At 47.1% G+C, this 15004-nt stretch overlaps 1 protein-coding gene across 3 annotated transcripts in view; it reads right to left on the bottom strand.

The window, feature by feature from the left end:
- The window catches only part of SLC41A3 (solute carrier family 41 member 3), a 42052-nt gene that overhangs the window by 15835 nt on the left and 11213 nt on the right, over positions 1 to 15004 (bottom strand). For 2 of the 3 annotated variants that reach the window (XM_006131256.4, XM_006131255.4), the window contains exons 3-5: positions 5954 to 6061; positions 3856 to 3927; positions 2589 to 2733 (exon numbers count right to left, since the gene is read on the bottom strand). In XM_006131256.4, the coding sequence (XP_006131318.2) occupies positions 2589 to 2733; positions 3856 to 3927; positions 5954 to 6061 (325 nt within the window). Of the gene's footprint in view, positions 1 to 2588; positions 2734 to 3855; positions 3928 to 5953; positions 6062 to 11331; positions 12494 to 15004 lie in introns of those variants that run through there. The other variant, XM_006131257.4, reaches the window with a different exon arrangement.

Raw genomic sequence — 15004 nt, 5'->3', positions numbered from 1 at the left:
TCTGGCATCACATCTAGATTCCACAGCACAAAGGCATTTTTCAGAATGGAATTCAGTATTATTCAGACTTCTTCTTTTGATTCTGAATCCCCACATGGCATGGGCTGCTATTATAGGTTACAAGCATCTCCACACCCCCAGCATAAGGATCTTGGCTGGGTATTCCTTTCCCCTAGTGATCCCTGGCTCCCAGAACAGCTGCTTGGAGACCGCAGCTCTCTGAGCTGTTTTAATTTACAAGGGGGCCTGGCCTGGAAGAAGGACACTTCAGGATCAAGGAGATATCAGAGTGTTTCCTAGCCACATACACACCCCCATCCCGAAGTTTGCCAAGCAAAATTCAGCTGCAGTTCAGGACCTGAGTCACAGTCTTAGGCTACGTGGTGAGGGAGTAATTTTGACTTTTTAATATAAGCTGGAAAGGCCAAGACTAAATGCCAAAGAACAGGTGAGAATCAGATTCTGAGAATGGGAGAACACCCTGTGACAACAGTCCAAACCAGCAGAGAGTGCAGCAAAATGCTTTGGAGACTCACAGCAGCAATAACAGTTCAGTTCACTTCACTTGAGAAAATGAGACCTTGGCAGAGATCAGAAAAAACGTCTATCTGTGGGCAAGTCAACCACTAGATACATTTATCAGGATGACTCCTCTGTATTCTGACTGCTAAGGGCAGCAGTCTCCAAAACCCACGTCAAATTACCTTGGAGCCTCCCAGCGCATCCTGTCCTCTGCCACTGCCCCACGGCACTATGCTGACCACTGATGGCGTGGCGCTGAGGAGGCAGGAAAGGATAACACCCTTGTTTGCTCGCAAAGACTTCCAAGCGCTGAGTCTCCATGCATGCCTGGAACATACTGCACTCTTCCGAACACCACACCTCCAGCCCCCTAGACCAAAGCTCACACACATACGTCACCTCACCTCTAACACGTGTACAAAATGCTCCCCCAAAACACGCAAACACATCTTCCCCACAGAGCAAATCACTTGTCTCCCCTTCGACACACAAACACAACCTGCTTCCTTTGTTACACACACCCACACAACAGTGACTTGTCACTCTAGCTAGGAAAAACACTGTCAATGGAAGGTCTGTCGAAGTCCTTCCTTTTTATATCCAGTCAGATCCTTGGAGGAACAAAGGTTAATAAAAGCAGTGAGGTTTTTAAGAGACTTCTGAGAACTAGTCTAGTACTTCTCAGTACATGTATCTCCATTGTTCTTGGACTCTGGCCTGGGTACATCCCTATGTTCTGACTTGTCCTCTTTTTCTTAGAAAACTCCATGTGTGCAGGGCAGCTGAAACACACAAGGTTGCCAATTTTGTTTGGATGTATTCTTGTAGGTTTTGTTACATGACATAATCTTGAATTAAAGATTAATCTTTAACTTCTGGAGACTCCAGGGCAATCCTGGAGGATTGGCAACCGTAAAAACAAATTGCTGCCCACTCATTCACTAATAAAGATGTTACGCCACCCTCTTGTGGCAGATGTGTGAATTCCTACTCTTCCCTTTCACCAGACACTCCTTACAATGACATCACCATGGACTGGCCTGCCAAGAATGCTGCTCTGTTTATCTTCATTTCACAGATGGGGCAGACAGCTAGAGATGAGAAGTGATTTTGTCCAAGTTCAAAAAGTCAGTCAAAGACATAACCAGGAATAGAACTCAAGGGTGCAGACTTCCAGCCCCTTGCTTTAAGCACTCGATCATACTGACCTACCCTGGACTTTGCTTGAGGAAAGGGACAGCTCTGACAGCCATTTCCCCTCCCTTGTCACAAGCATACACATTTCCCTAGCTGGGCATGCTCTGAGAGAGAAGTGCGAGAGAGAGAGATGCGGTGAAAGAGCAGAGCCAATTAATGGTCCAGCCGTCGGGTGCAGGAGAAATCACAAAACTCAGAAATCAACAGATCACAGAGGACAAAAACAGATCACAGAGGACTGGGCTTCAGGACACAAGAACAACAGGGATTAAAAGGGACATGGAGCAGAAGAGCCCAGACAACACACCTGCAGCTCCAAGAAGGCATTCAAGAAGAGAGCAGACAACACCCATAAGAATTCTGTCCAGATGTGTGCATGGATCAGGACCCCAAAAAGGACCCCAAAGTCACAGAGAAGCCCCATGACCAACTTCCTTCTGCTGGACTGATGGATGGCAACACCTAGAGGCCAGTGCCAGGCATAGGATGATGATAATGGAGATTTTTGGACTTGCCCTGGAAATTGAAATGTTCTCTCCACAAAACAGATACAGCATGGACAACATCAGGACAAACTGGCCCCACCACACCAGCACACCTCACCGCCAATTAGGGGAGAGAGGGAAGCTCTCTCTTTCTCAATGGTGCATCGAGTCTTCTGCCTTTCTAGATGCTAATCTGTGGCAGTGATTTTAATAATCCAGTAATATTTTTGGGACGTGGCTCCCTGCCCACTGGCAGTTCCACCACAACCCCAAAATAGTTTCACATCAGCTACAGAACAGTCTCCAGATGGGAAAGGAGCAAACAGGTCATGGAGGGCAGGTGTGCATGGAAAGGGTCCAAATTACCAGGTTAACGAGACTTACCTAGGGAGAGCGCAGCTATGAATGCTGTCATCACGCTGCTCGCACACAGCACTGCAGCCTGATTCAGCTCCACATGCCCCTTGGAGAATGCTCCCAGGATGACAGCAGCTATTGCAGCCAGCAGCCCCACTACAGTGGCCTGTACCTGTTGGGCAAAAATCAGCAGGTAGGCAGTGTTCCATCTGGGGTCAGTGACCCCAAGCAGGAGAGTGTGATCTCACTGCTAACATGGCACTAACAAGACATGGAGATCATTTTGAAGCAGGAGGCTCCAAGTTATATCCCTGCTGTTGCAGTGAAGTTCTGGATAGGCACCCATTTTGTCATCATGCGTGTTTCAAAGGGGCAACGCAAGTGGAGCCCGGGGTCAGCTAGGGACTCCAGTTGATCACGGGCTCCCGTGGCACTGACAGCACCGCACAGCTGATCCTGTGCTTCTCTTGCACTGCTCCTTTGAAACACCACTGCGACATTTCAAAGGGGCAGCGCTGCATGGAGCTCCTTTGAAATGCCGCGGTGGGATTTCAAAGGGGCAGCACTGCATGGAGCCACGGGTCAGTTGGGGACTCTAGCTGATCCTGGGCTCCCGAGGCGCTGCCCCTTTTAAACTCTGCTGCAGTGTTTCAAAGGGGCAGTGCTACACAGTTGATCCCAGGCTCCGCTCATGCTGCCCCTTTGAAACACCACTGCAGCGTTTCAAAAGGGGCAGCGCTGCGCACTGAGGGACTCCAGCTGGGGACTCCAGCTGATCCTAGGCTCCTGCGGCATTGTCATTTTGAAGCGTCATGGCAGCGTTTCAAAGGGGGCAGTGCAACGTGGAGCCCAGGATCAGCTGGAGTCTTATTATTGTTTAACAGCACAATTAATCATAATTTATTTTTTAAATCGCTTGACAGCCCTATTCCTGGCTCAACAAAATGTAGAATCCCTATCCGCAGAAGTGCTGCCGATAGCTGAGAGAAAAGACGTGGAAGGGTGTGCGAAGGCATTGTGTAGTACAAATGCTATTAGCATGGAAGCACACCCATTATACCACTACATGCAACCTCAAGGTTAATCACAGGATTTTAATGCAGAATTGCCGGAGTCAATAGGGTTTACATAGGGAAAGATTCCATGCCACTAATAATAAATTATCTGACACAGCCGGCAGGAGATGTGTGCTCCACAGTCTAGCCCAGTATGACTTCCCAAGAGGGAACAGCCTAAAAGGGCACAGTTTAACAAAAGAAAGGAGCCTTTTCCAGCTCCTTTTGGGGTAGTTTACCTGAATCAAGGCCAAATTGCAGGTAGCCATTTTCCACTGTTCCTGGGTATCATCCATCTGTCCAGTGTTTGCCTGGAAATCAAGAGAGAAAGTGAAAGGGCTGCTGTCCCTCTGGCACTGGCAACACCCGAACATAGCAAGAGGGTTTCACTTGGACCCTCAGAGGGGGCAAGGTAAAGCCAGCATGACTACAGATGCTAGCCAGTGTCCCCAGTCCTCTTAACCTCCCCCCCTTCTCAGTAATAAGAATTCCCTTGCCCTAGCCTCTGACAGGCATCAGAATTCAGAGCTTTTCTCTTGAAGGCAGGTAGGATATCAGCAGACATGCTGGGCCAGACTTTCTAAGGCAGGTACTTGAGCTATTATGTACCATGTCTGCATGAGCAGATCCCATATGTGAGTGCCCACCGAATGCCAACATCCCAGTGCAGACTGTATGCACAAATGTGCAAATTCCACAGTGCACAGCTCAGGCACCTGCCTTTAAAATGCTGATCTACAGTGTCAGGAGCTCAGGGCTGCCATGGGACAGAAAAAACACCGTTTAGTCACTTCTTACAGGTAAGGGAGGCTGGCTCTGGCCTTTGACAGCACCCATAGATCTTTGGTACCCTCATGAGTGGTAATGTTGATGAAAACCACTGAGGGGATTGTGCTGTGCAAACAGAAGAGAAATTACACTATAACAAACCCCCTCCCCCCCCCAAACAAACAAACAAACAAAAAAAACAGCCTTCTCCCCACAAGGGAAAAAGACCTTTCAGAATAAGACTCGTGAAGGAACAGGCTATATGCACTAAATAATCTCTTCCATTTTCAGGCTACTTAGGGAAAACCCTGAGGCAGGGAAAACCCATCTGTGCCTCTCCCTTTGAAATGGACAAGAGCCATATCTTAAAAGGGAGAGCCGTGGGTGGCTCTTGTACATTTCAAAGGAAGAGGCACAGTGGGACAGTGAGTGCCCTCCTTATCGACTAATAGAGTAGTCGATGAAAATTCTATCAATTACTCAATTAGTTGATTAATTGAAATGTAAAATCCCTATGTCCAAGGGGCAGATTTGTATTATGGGCATTCCCCAAACCAACAAAAGGACTCCCAAAGGACAGGTCACGCCACTGCCAGTAGGGCTAGATCATGCCATGAGTTGCAGAAGCTACTGAAGGTGTCAAGACGCCTTGGAAAGACTAGTCTGCTTGGACAGCTCACTGCCAAGAATGGTCAGAGGACACAGTGAGGGGCAGCTCAGAAGTGCAGTTCATAGTCCATCATCGGTAGCCACTGTGCATACAGCCTATGTACTCTTTAGCCTCTCTCAAGTTTTGCAACACTCTCTGACACCGGCAGCTGGACACTCATGGATGAATTATCCTTTAAGAACTGAGCAGTTACAGAGTCAGGCACAAATCTTATTTAATACAAGGTGTTTCAGGGAAGGGGAGGTATCAGCTTAGCAGGGAAAGGGATGTGGTCTCTGCTCTATATAGGGCGTGTCTAGACTACAGGGTTTTGTTGACAAAACTATACCTGCATCTACACTACCGCCACGTTCTGTCGACAGTACGTCAACAGAAAGCGGCAGTTTTATCGACGGTGGTAAACCTCATTCTACGAATAACGCCTTTTTTCAACTGTACTCTGTTGAAGAAAGGCGCTATTGCACGCAAACTGTGCTTTTCAAAAGAGCGCGTCTAGACTCTCTGTTCAAAAAGCACCTTCCTTTGTCAACAGTACTGGTTGTAGTCTAGATGCTCTTTTTCGACAGAGGCATTGTCGACAGTATCGGTTGACAAAGCCTCTGTTGAAAAAAACCTCTAGTCTAGACGTACACCTACACAGCGAAGAGGACGGGGTCTTTGTCTCTCTTGGTCACACACATAGTGGAATCTCTATCCCTAGAGGTTTTTAAATCCCCTCTTGACAAAGCCCTGGCTGGGATGATTTAGTTGGGGTTGGTCCTGCTTTGGGCAGGGTGCTGGACTCAATGACATCCTGAGGTTTCTTCCAGCCCTAGGATTCTATGTACACATAAAAGTAGGTCCTATTGCTAAAAGGATTCCTTCCTGTTCACTCCTCCACACGCCCCCTTTACACTTACAGCAGTAGACAGTCTGGATGCTAGGGTCATTTCAAGGTTACCCTTCAAGCCAACCAGTGCAGGAACCAGGATAAAAACTTCTGTAATTGTTCGAAACACATCCCAGTGCTAAAAAGGAAAGCAACAAAATGAATGTCAACCTCATCTAATGCCATTCTGCTTAGTCCATTTTGAGTGGGTGTGTGTTCCCCCCACCCTTCTGTCCTAAGCCATATGGCATACAATTCAAACAGCTGATGTGTTCCACTCCAGAGGCAGCTGTAATCTGGTGATGGGTGAAGAAATTTTCAAGTGTACAAAGTGTTCTATGATCTCTTGGGCAGAGAGGCACTATATAAATATGAGATTATTAGTAACTATTATCCAATAACGTGAATTATTATTAATTGATATTATCCAGTGTGTCTCAACAGTCAAGACAAAAAGAAATTTTTGAACAAGATATAAAAAATACTTGTGTTTTAAGGCTTAAAACAATTTCTATTAGGAGGCAACCTTCTTGGAAGAATCTTCCCACTTTGGGTTTCTGGGAACTTCCTCGGAGACATTGTGATGCTGTGCACTATTGAAGACCGGATGCTGACATGGATGGACCGTGTGTCTAATGCAGTATGGCAATTCCTATGTTGGATGTTTCGATGGCTGCCTTGGAATTAAGTTACATAAAGTGGAAACTTCAAATCGTAACGTTCTTTAGGAGCTGAAAGCTCAAGTAGCTTCAATGACTGATGCAGAAATATTGTCTCTAAATACTAGAAGATTTACCTGGCAAGATTTACCTTAACTCTATGAATTTTTGTTTTTTGGAAAATAAAATGAAAATGTCCATGCTTCGTTTAAATCATTGTTCTGGGGTGGGGCGGAGAGATTCAGTGGGCAGGCTGCATTGGGGAGAAAGGACTACCTCAGCCCTCTCACTGCAGCAGGTTGGGGCCAGATGAGATGCATCTTTCCATGGCACTGCAACTCCAGTGGGCACAGCTGGGGGAGAGGCGCATGTCCCCTGGGTGGGGCAGGTCCAGGTTCGTCTGCCCCCTGCACTCCCTAGATAGAAAGAGGAATGCAGCAAACTGCACTTTCCCCTCACTCCCTGATCAAGGGAAACAGCCAGTAATGTTCCCCATACAAATGGGGGAGGCTGAAGGTTCAGCCCCTCCTTGCCCTTCTGAAAGGGTGCTGGGGGTGTGCAGGAAGCTCGGGGCTGGAGTAGTCCTGGAGTTGGGGGTGCCACTAGCCAGCTCCTTTCTCCTGCCTGGTGATTCTGTCTCTTCTCTGTATGGTTCTAGAAGAAGCACTCCCATTCCACACACATCCCATTCCTGTAGCCAAGAGAGGTCCTATCAGAGTGAAATGACAGACTAGACAAGCTTATCAGAATGTTCTGAAGTCTGCAGAGCTATTTTGAAACTGATCCATGTGCTGTAGCGAGAACCCATGTCAATTGCTGTGGGAAATCTGATTATGGGATAAACTGGGAGGTAAACTATCGAAGTCCCTTCCAAGCTCTCTTCCACGTGCATTGACTTTGCATTGTTGTTCAGTGGAGCCAGCCCGGAATACAAGGATCAAATTCAGCCTCGGAATAAGCGGATGCAACTTCCAATGGCACCACTGTCCTGAGATCGGTGGCCCAGCATTTCAATGGACATTAATCCAGCTGAAGACAGAGAGAGCTGCTGGTGCTCAGAACCTTTGAAAAATCAGGCCAAAGAACAGAGCCTATCTTTGGGAGCTATGGACAATAACCAGCCCACGGGCTGAATGTGGTTCACTAGGTTAGTCCCTGGTAGGCCGCTGGCACTTTATTTACCTGTGCCTCCACAGGTACAGGCGCTTGCAGCTCCCATTCACCACTGATCGCTGTTCCTGGCCAATGGGATCTGCAGGATGCAGCGCAGACTGGGATGCTGCTTCCCACAGCTCCCATTGGCCAGGAATGGTAATCCACGGCAAATGGGAGCTGCAAGCAGCCGTACCTGCGGAGGTGCAGTAAATAAAGTGCTGGCAGCCTGCAATGGCTAACGCCCTGTCTACTGGCTGGTTATTGCCCACTGCTGCCAAAGATAGACCTAATTTAATACGTGAGCAAGTGATGGGTAAAACATCAATTCTTATTCTCTTGCAATGGTGACCTGGATAAATAAGCTAGTGGATGTGAAGAGCAAATGTGAGAGTGGAAGGCATACTAGTCAGACAACCTGAGTGTCGTCAATTTTTATTTGATTTTAATACCTAACTCAAACACCTGAAAAACCTTTGAGGAAAAAAAAAATCTCTGTTAAAGATTCAAACACCCCTCTGCCTCTTTAACAGGTAAGAAAGCTTCCAATACACAACTGATCCTGCCAATGAGTCCTGTTTGTTTGTTTTTTTTCTGGAAGAGAGACCAGACTTGATCTTTTTAATGTACAAAAACAGGCATAACTTTACCACCTTCCACTTCACCTCCCCCAGGCTTGCTGGTTTTATACATAACTAAGAGGCTGCACTTCCTGCTCCCTACGCTTGCCAACCCCCCTCCTGCCTCCCCAGAGCACTGGGGAAGGGGGAGGCTGCATGGCTCCTGCCTCCCAGGAGCACAGGGGAGAAGGGAGGGGGAGGCTGTGCAGCTCCCAGCCCTCCCCCCAGAGCATAGGGGAAAGGGAGAGCACATGGTTCCTCCCCTGCCCCAGAGCACTGGGCAGGGAGGAGGCTGAGGGGCTCCCCCCACCCCGAGCACCAGGAAGGGGGGAGGCTGCACAGCTCTGGTGCCTCCAGAACACCAGAGAGGGGAGAAGCCGCTTGGCTCCTGCCCATTCCCCCCCACCCCCCACCCCAGCACCACGGAGGAGAGAGGCTGTGAGGCTCTAGCCCCACCCCCTGCAAGTGAGGAGGTGTCACAGCTTTAGCCCCCCTGAGGTGGAAGGTCATGTGGCTCCAGCCCCATGGAGTACTGGGGGGGGAGGGAGGGAGGAAGGGAGGAGGCAACTGAGGGAGGGACTGTGGTACACAGAGTGATGTGATGATGTCACGGTCATTCCACAGGAAAAACGTTTTTGCTATACAGAGAGAGAAAAGAACCTCAGGGATGGTATGTGGTCCTGCTGTGAGGGCAGGGGACTGGACTTGATGACCTTTCAAGGTCCTTTCCTGTTCTATGAGATAGCTGCCAAAATGGAAGTAGGCCTATTACTGACTTTAAAAAGTATCAATGGCACGCAGGTCGTCAATAGAAGTGAATACGTTAAATCTTGGCACGCCACTTCTGAACGGTTGCCGACCCTTGTGCTAAGTCATATTCTGTAGCACAGGGGGTGATGGTAAAGAAGGGAAGCTCCTGCAAGACTGAAAGGTAGGTCAGTGCCTTGGAGCAGAGCCAAAGCAGGTCGACTGGCAGGGCACAGCACAGCACAGGATACGCTGTTGCAATTAGCCATTCTTTCCCAGTTGCTCCTCACATCATATTCCCTTGAACCCAAAGCATTCTTCGCATCATTGTTTTCCTTGCTTGAGTGACAGAGCAAGACTTCCCCTCTCCCCCCTAAAAACAGAGCATTGCCTATACTTAGCTGACGCTGGGGTACAAGTGCCAGAGAATACTATAAACTCCAGGTTGCTCTGAGCACTTTCCGTAACAGCGGGGAGCCATTTGAAAGCAGCAGCAGCTGTGTCCACATTCTGATTTGTAAATCTACCTACATAAGATACTCAAAAAAGATCAAAATTTTGAGTTTCTAGTAGTGCCGCCAGCACAAAGGAAAGCTAGATTTTGATTTCAGACAAAGCAGTGAAAATCCAGCACAACTCTGTTGAAATCGAGGGGAGTTATTCTGAATTTATACCTAAGTAAATGGGATCAGAATGTGTCTCAGAAATGTTTAGATTTCAGTCTTATTTTCTCATTCTGTGCCTATCACCAGAGTAGCTGAGTGACTTCAAGATTAAAGACTAATCAAGGATACTAGAGGTTATTTTCAAAGAACTGAAATGATAAACTTTCTTCAAAACATGAACACCAGTTACCCACAGCTCTCACTTGGAACTTTCTCATTGGTGATCTCTGGGGGACAGAATAAGTATCATACAATAGATGAATATGCTGTAGCATCTGTTTGATACCCATACTATAGCCTGATGAACTCTCATACACGTTGCCCCAAAATGGGTGGCTAGACAGAATAGGAGGAACTCTTCTACTGTATCTAAGGTACTGTCTGTCCAGCATCCCATCCCTAAATACAAAGCTAAACACCCAGCCTTAGTCACAAACCTTCTAATATACAGGCAGTCCCCGTCTTACGCGGATCCGACTTACGTCGGATCCGCACTTACGAACGGGGCTTTCTCGCCCCGGAAGTCGGGGCGAGAAAGCCCCGTTCGTAAGCTGCTCCGGTGCCCCTGGTCTGCTGGAGACCGTCTCCAGCAGACCAGGGGCACCGGGCAGGTTCCCGCGCTTCTGAGGCTTTGCCAGAGCAAAGCCTGAGAGGCGCGGGGAACCGCCGCTGCTGCCGCTTCAGTCTGGGTCCCCAGCAGACCACAGGCACCCGGACTGAAGCCGCAGCCGCGGGGGGGTCCCTCGCCTCTGAGGCTTTGCTAGAGCAAAGCCTCAGAGGCGCGGCACCCCGCTGCCACTGCGGCTCTGCTCCCCATGTCCCTGGTCTGCTGGGGGGGGGGGCGCAGCTAGTGTGCTCCCCCCCCCCCAGCAGACCAGGCTTTTGTTTTGGACGCTGGGGCAGAGCAGCTGGGGCGCTGCCGATTGGTCCTGCAGCGCCGCTCTGGGCACTACTGGACCAACCCGGCAGCACCCCAGCTGCTCTGCCCCAGGTCCTGATTCAGCCGCTGCTAGTCAGTTTCAGCAGCGGCTGAATCAGGACGCCTGGGGCAGAGCAGATGGGGTGCTGCTGGGTTGGTCCAGTAGCACCGAGGAGCGGCGCTACTGGAGCAACCCAGCAGCACCCCAGCTGCTCTGCCCCAGGCGTCCCCAAGTCAGCTTCTGCTGAAACTGACCAGCGCTGACTACAGGAAGCCCCAGGCAGAGTTGCTCTGCCCCGGGCTTCCTGGAATCAGCTGCTGATCAGTTTCAGCAGCAGCTGACTTGGGGACGCCTGGGGTTCTTAAGTTGATTCTGTATGTAAGTCAGAACTGGCGGTCAGTTTCAGCAGTGTCTGAATCTGGACGCCAGTTCCGACTTACATACAGATTCAACTTAAGAACAAACCTACAGTCCCTATCTTGTACGTAACCCGGGGACTGCCTGTATTGACAAAAAGAGGATGCTCTTTAGCCCGGGCAGGACCCAACAGGAGTCATTACTAGACACACAAATTACAAATGCATACACAAGGTCACCAAAATAAACCAGACTCTTGCTACTAAGCTGCTCGATCACACATACATACTTGAACAATATCCATCAACAGGCCAGCGGCCACCATGCCCAAACCAGCCAAGAGGAATGGCAGGAAGATCTGGGAGACAATGGAGAAGGACGTCTCTGGGAGAAATCCATTAGCCGACTTCGTCAGCTTGCAGGTGAAACCTCTCAGTTTTTTCCCATGGAAGCATAGCTCCAGTTGTAGCTGGGTAACCACCATGGTCAAATGCCTTAACCCATATTCGACAGGCAAATGAAAGGAAAAAAAAGCCAGGAAATCACAAAGATCACGCTCCGAGGTGTTTGCTGCACAGTCTCAAGGCACTTCTCCCCACCTTCAGCAATGACACCACAGTCCTTTGGTTTCCTCTTCCTCTCCACCTCCTCCCTTCCAGCGAACTCACAGTCAGCTTATCTTCCAAAATCAGCTTGACTTGGCTTGAGCTCAGACTGCAAGGAGCCTCATGGAAGCTCTCTCACCATGTTGCCTCCCAAAGAATTTAAGAGAGAAGCAAGGAAGATTGCTGAGATGTTTGTGGACAAATACTGATGACTGCACCCCTGCTCCAGCTTCTTCCAGCTCAGCAAAAACCAGACAGACCTGCTCCTCAGGCCATGGCATTAAAGTCTCTGCGCAAAGAGTGATGGGTCATGCAGGAATTCCTCAGTGTACTCAAAGGCACAGATGTCTTCTCTTCTTAGGTTAAATTTCTTCCCAGAACATGGGTTGCTTTTGATGCAATGGTTTAATATATAAGCTGGTGCTGAAGTAGCCCCACAATGTGGGGCATTGAACTTTTCTCCAACTCCAAGGGGTAGGGCAATTAATATCCAGGTTTTCATGTAGCTTCCCTCAAGGTCATCAAGAGCAGGAGTCCACGCCTGTTACAACCACGGCTATTTCCCAGCTCCCACCGGGAAAGGCAGCAAAGCTGTACTGGCTGTGAAAGGTTGTTTGCTCCATCTAGCCTGCTTTTTGCTCCCTTCCCCCCATCTTGTCTGTGGTGTACAAGCTCAGGAAGGAATAATCAGATTATGCCAGCTGCATCTCTGAATGATTGACTTAAAAAAATTCCACAGAACCAATCAATGAGCTTGAAAGAGGAACACTCTTATCAGCTCTCATCACGTCAACTAGCAGCTTGCTTGCAAAGGCCAAGATAAAAGTCACAGCAAGAGCTTATTTAAGGTAGCGCTATAATCTTAGTGACCATGGGAATAAAGGAAAAGTTTCCACAGCTAATATATTATGCTCTTTCACGCCGTGTCCAAAAGCTCAATGCGGCATTGCTGCAGGCTAGCTCTTGTGGCTTCGCCTCCATGCTTCCTGTTTAAAGATACATGGCCAAAATCACCACTGGCGTCAGTGTGGTTACACCCATTTATGCCAGTTAATTTGTATAATTCTTTGCAAAGATGGGCCTAAACTGTAAAGTTTGAATTTAGATCCAAACTTCTCCAAAATTAGGCAAGGTGGGTTGATGGAGAGTGTTTTGTCAGGGCTCCTCTGTGACAAGAAGGATTAATTTCAATCAGCAAAAGGAAACCTTGATTTAAATCATTGATTTTAATTGTTTTAAATGTGTACTTAGTTATTTTCTTGAAGAAAAGTTGATTCTCATTGATAGATAACTATTAAAGCATGTTGTTTTGCAACTAAATATTAGGGATGTGAAAATGTATCCATGTATCCTAGATGAGCATTTTAGGCTCACTGGTTAACCATCACAGTTACATGCAACCCCCTCCCCCTGCTACCTCTGTATCAGAGGCAGCTAGGAGGAGGGAGGTGGGAGTGGGTGCGCAAGGGGAGCTGGCTTTCAAGCTGGCTTCCCATGCGTACCAGCCCTGCTGGAGCTGCTGCTCCCCCCCACCCTCGCATTGCTGCCTCTGAATCAGAGGGGGGGAAGGAAGGGAGGCGGAATCATGTATGCATGGGGAGCCGGCTTCCATGGAGCTACCTCCCCCCTTCCACCCATGCTGCTGCCTCCCACAGAGGCTTAAAAGCCAGCTCCCACCTGCCCACCTCCCCTCATGTGCAAACGTGTAACTGCTGAACATTTCAGTGGTTACATGTTTGCAAAAATAATCACATTTTAATATCCCTACCAAATGTAGCCTTTATTCTAAATTTAGGGCTTCTTTCTCCTATCCAGGTACTCTATAGATCTATACACTTATTAAAGAATTATATAGTTTAATGTACAATATTACAATTCTTCATTTTGATATTTTTATTATTTTAGAAAATGGCAAATGATTAATTTCTTATTCACTAGATGGTGATTAACTTTTTTTTTTACTTGTGCTTTGTGTCAAGCCCTATTTGGATGGAATTTCAAATTCAATTAAAAATGCACAAAACAACATTTTATTTGTTTTAATTAAATAGATGTGTTGGAAACATAACACAAAGCATTTACAAAGTTTATCAAAACATGTTTTGAATTTAAAACCAAGCAATTTATTAAACAAAGGAAGTATTATCAGTAGTTAATAAACTGAATCAAATATCTCTGATCACTGTAGCCTTCAAGATTTCAGAACTAGTATATCTCATCCTCGCACATTTATTTTTCACTTCCAATTTATGAATAAAAATTAGCAACCTTCCCTTCTTTATCAACTCTGAACAGGCTTCTTAACTTTGAATGAACGAGTCATGGAACTGAACTAGTTGTATAAACTAAAATGAAGAAAATATTCTCTCTGCTGCTGTGGAAAAGACTACTACATCAAAAGCTGGCTCAACACATAACTCTGCTTGCAGGTGCTTATCTAGTGGTTGCCACCAGTTCAGTGGTTTCTTTCAAAGTTGGCAGCAAATATTTATTACTGAATATTTTTTTTGCACTTACTTTACATTATTTTAATAGATTATAATGTTTACATTTCAAATTAAATTTTAAATGAGTTATTCAAGTCTAAACTTGTATTTAATTTAAATTTTAAAAATCTGATTTCAATTTGAAAAGTCTTGGTATTTTTAAATCTTCTTTATACCTACCCTTCTTTGTGATAATTTGGATTACATATTAGAGTCTTGGGAGTCTAAAGGTTCTATATGAGTTATTTGCAATTACAGAGGATCTGGGCAACCTGTGGAATCTGAAATTAGATAGCAAGCTATTCACGGATCAGTTGCTGGTTTAAATTCAGCCAGCAGGTAGTGATAGAAATTGCTGTCTGTTTGGTGGCCAGTGCAAAGAGTGTGTTTGTCTCAGTCTAGTTCCTAGCATTCAAAATCAACACTGAAAAACCATCATTACTATATTTGGTACTAGACAGACTCTTAATGGGCATTCTCAGCAATGAGACTTGAGGGCACATGGGCCATGAACTCTGAACTAGTATTTGTCTTCAGAACTAATCACACTGGCTGGAAATATGGATACTTACCCCAATCTTAGACTCGATAAATGTGTGTGTTTGTATGAATTTATGGGGTTTGGCCGTGCAAGGATCTCCCTGTAAGTGAGATAAGCCACAAAGCAAGATCCCTGACTCCGGATTCCTGATTCAGTCCTCTGCCTCTCCCCGAAATGATGCACTGCAGGGAGGTGGGAAGCAGTACCCTCAAAGCCAATGGGATTTTTGTCTCCAACAGCAGCACATGGTGGCTGTCAGGAAGCAAAGAAGGGAGGTCATTTCAAACCTCCCTGTTGGAGGAGAGCTCAAAGGGACAGGAACAAGGAAGA

Source organism: Pelodiscus sinensis, chromosome 11, assembly GCF_049634645.1.
Source record: "Pelodiscus sinensis isolate JC-2024 chromosome 11, ASM4963464v1, whole genome shotgun sequence".
Lineage (NCBI taxonomy): Eukaryota > Metazoa > Chordata > Testudines > Trionychidae > Pelodiscus > Pelodiscus sinensis.
The sequence above is the reverse complement of the archived record's forward strand: the minus strand, read 5'-3'. Positions and strand labels throughout refer to the sequence as shown.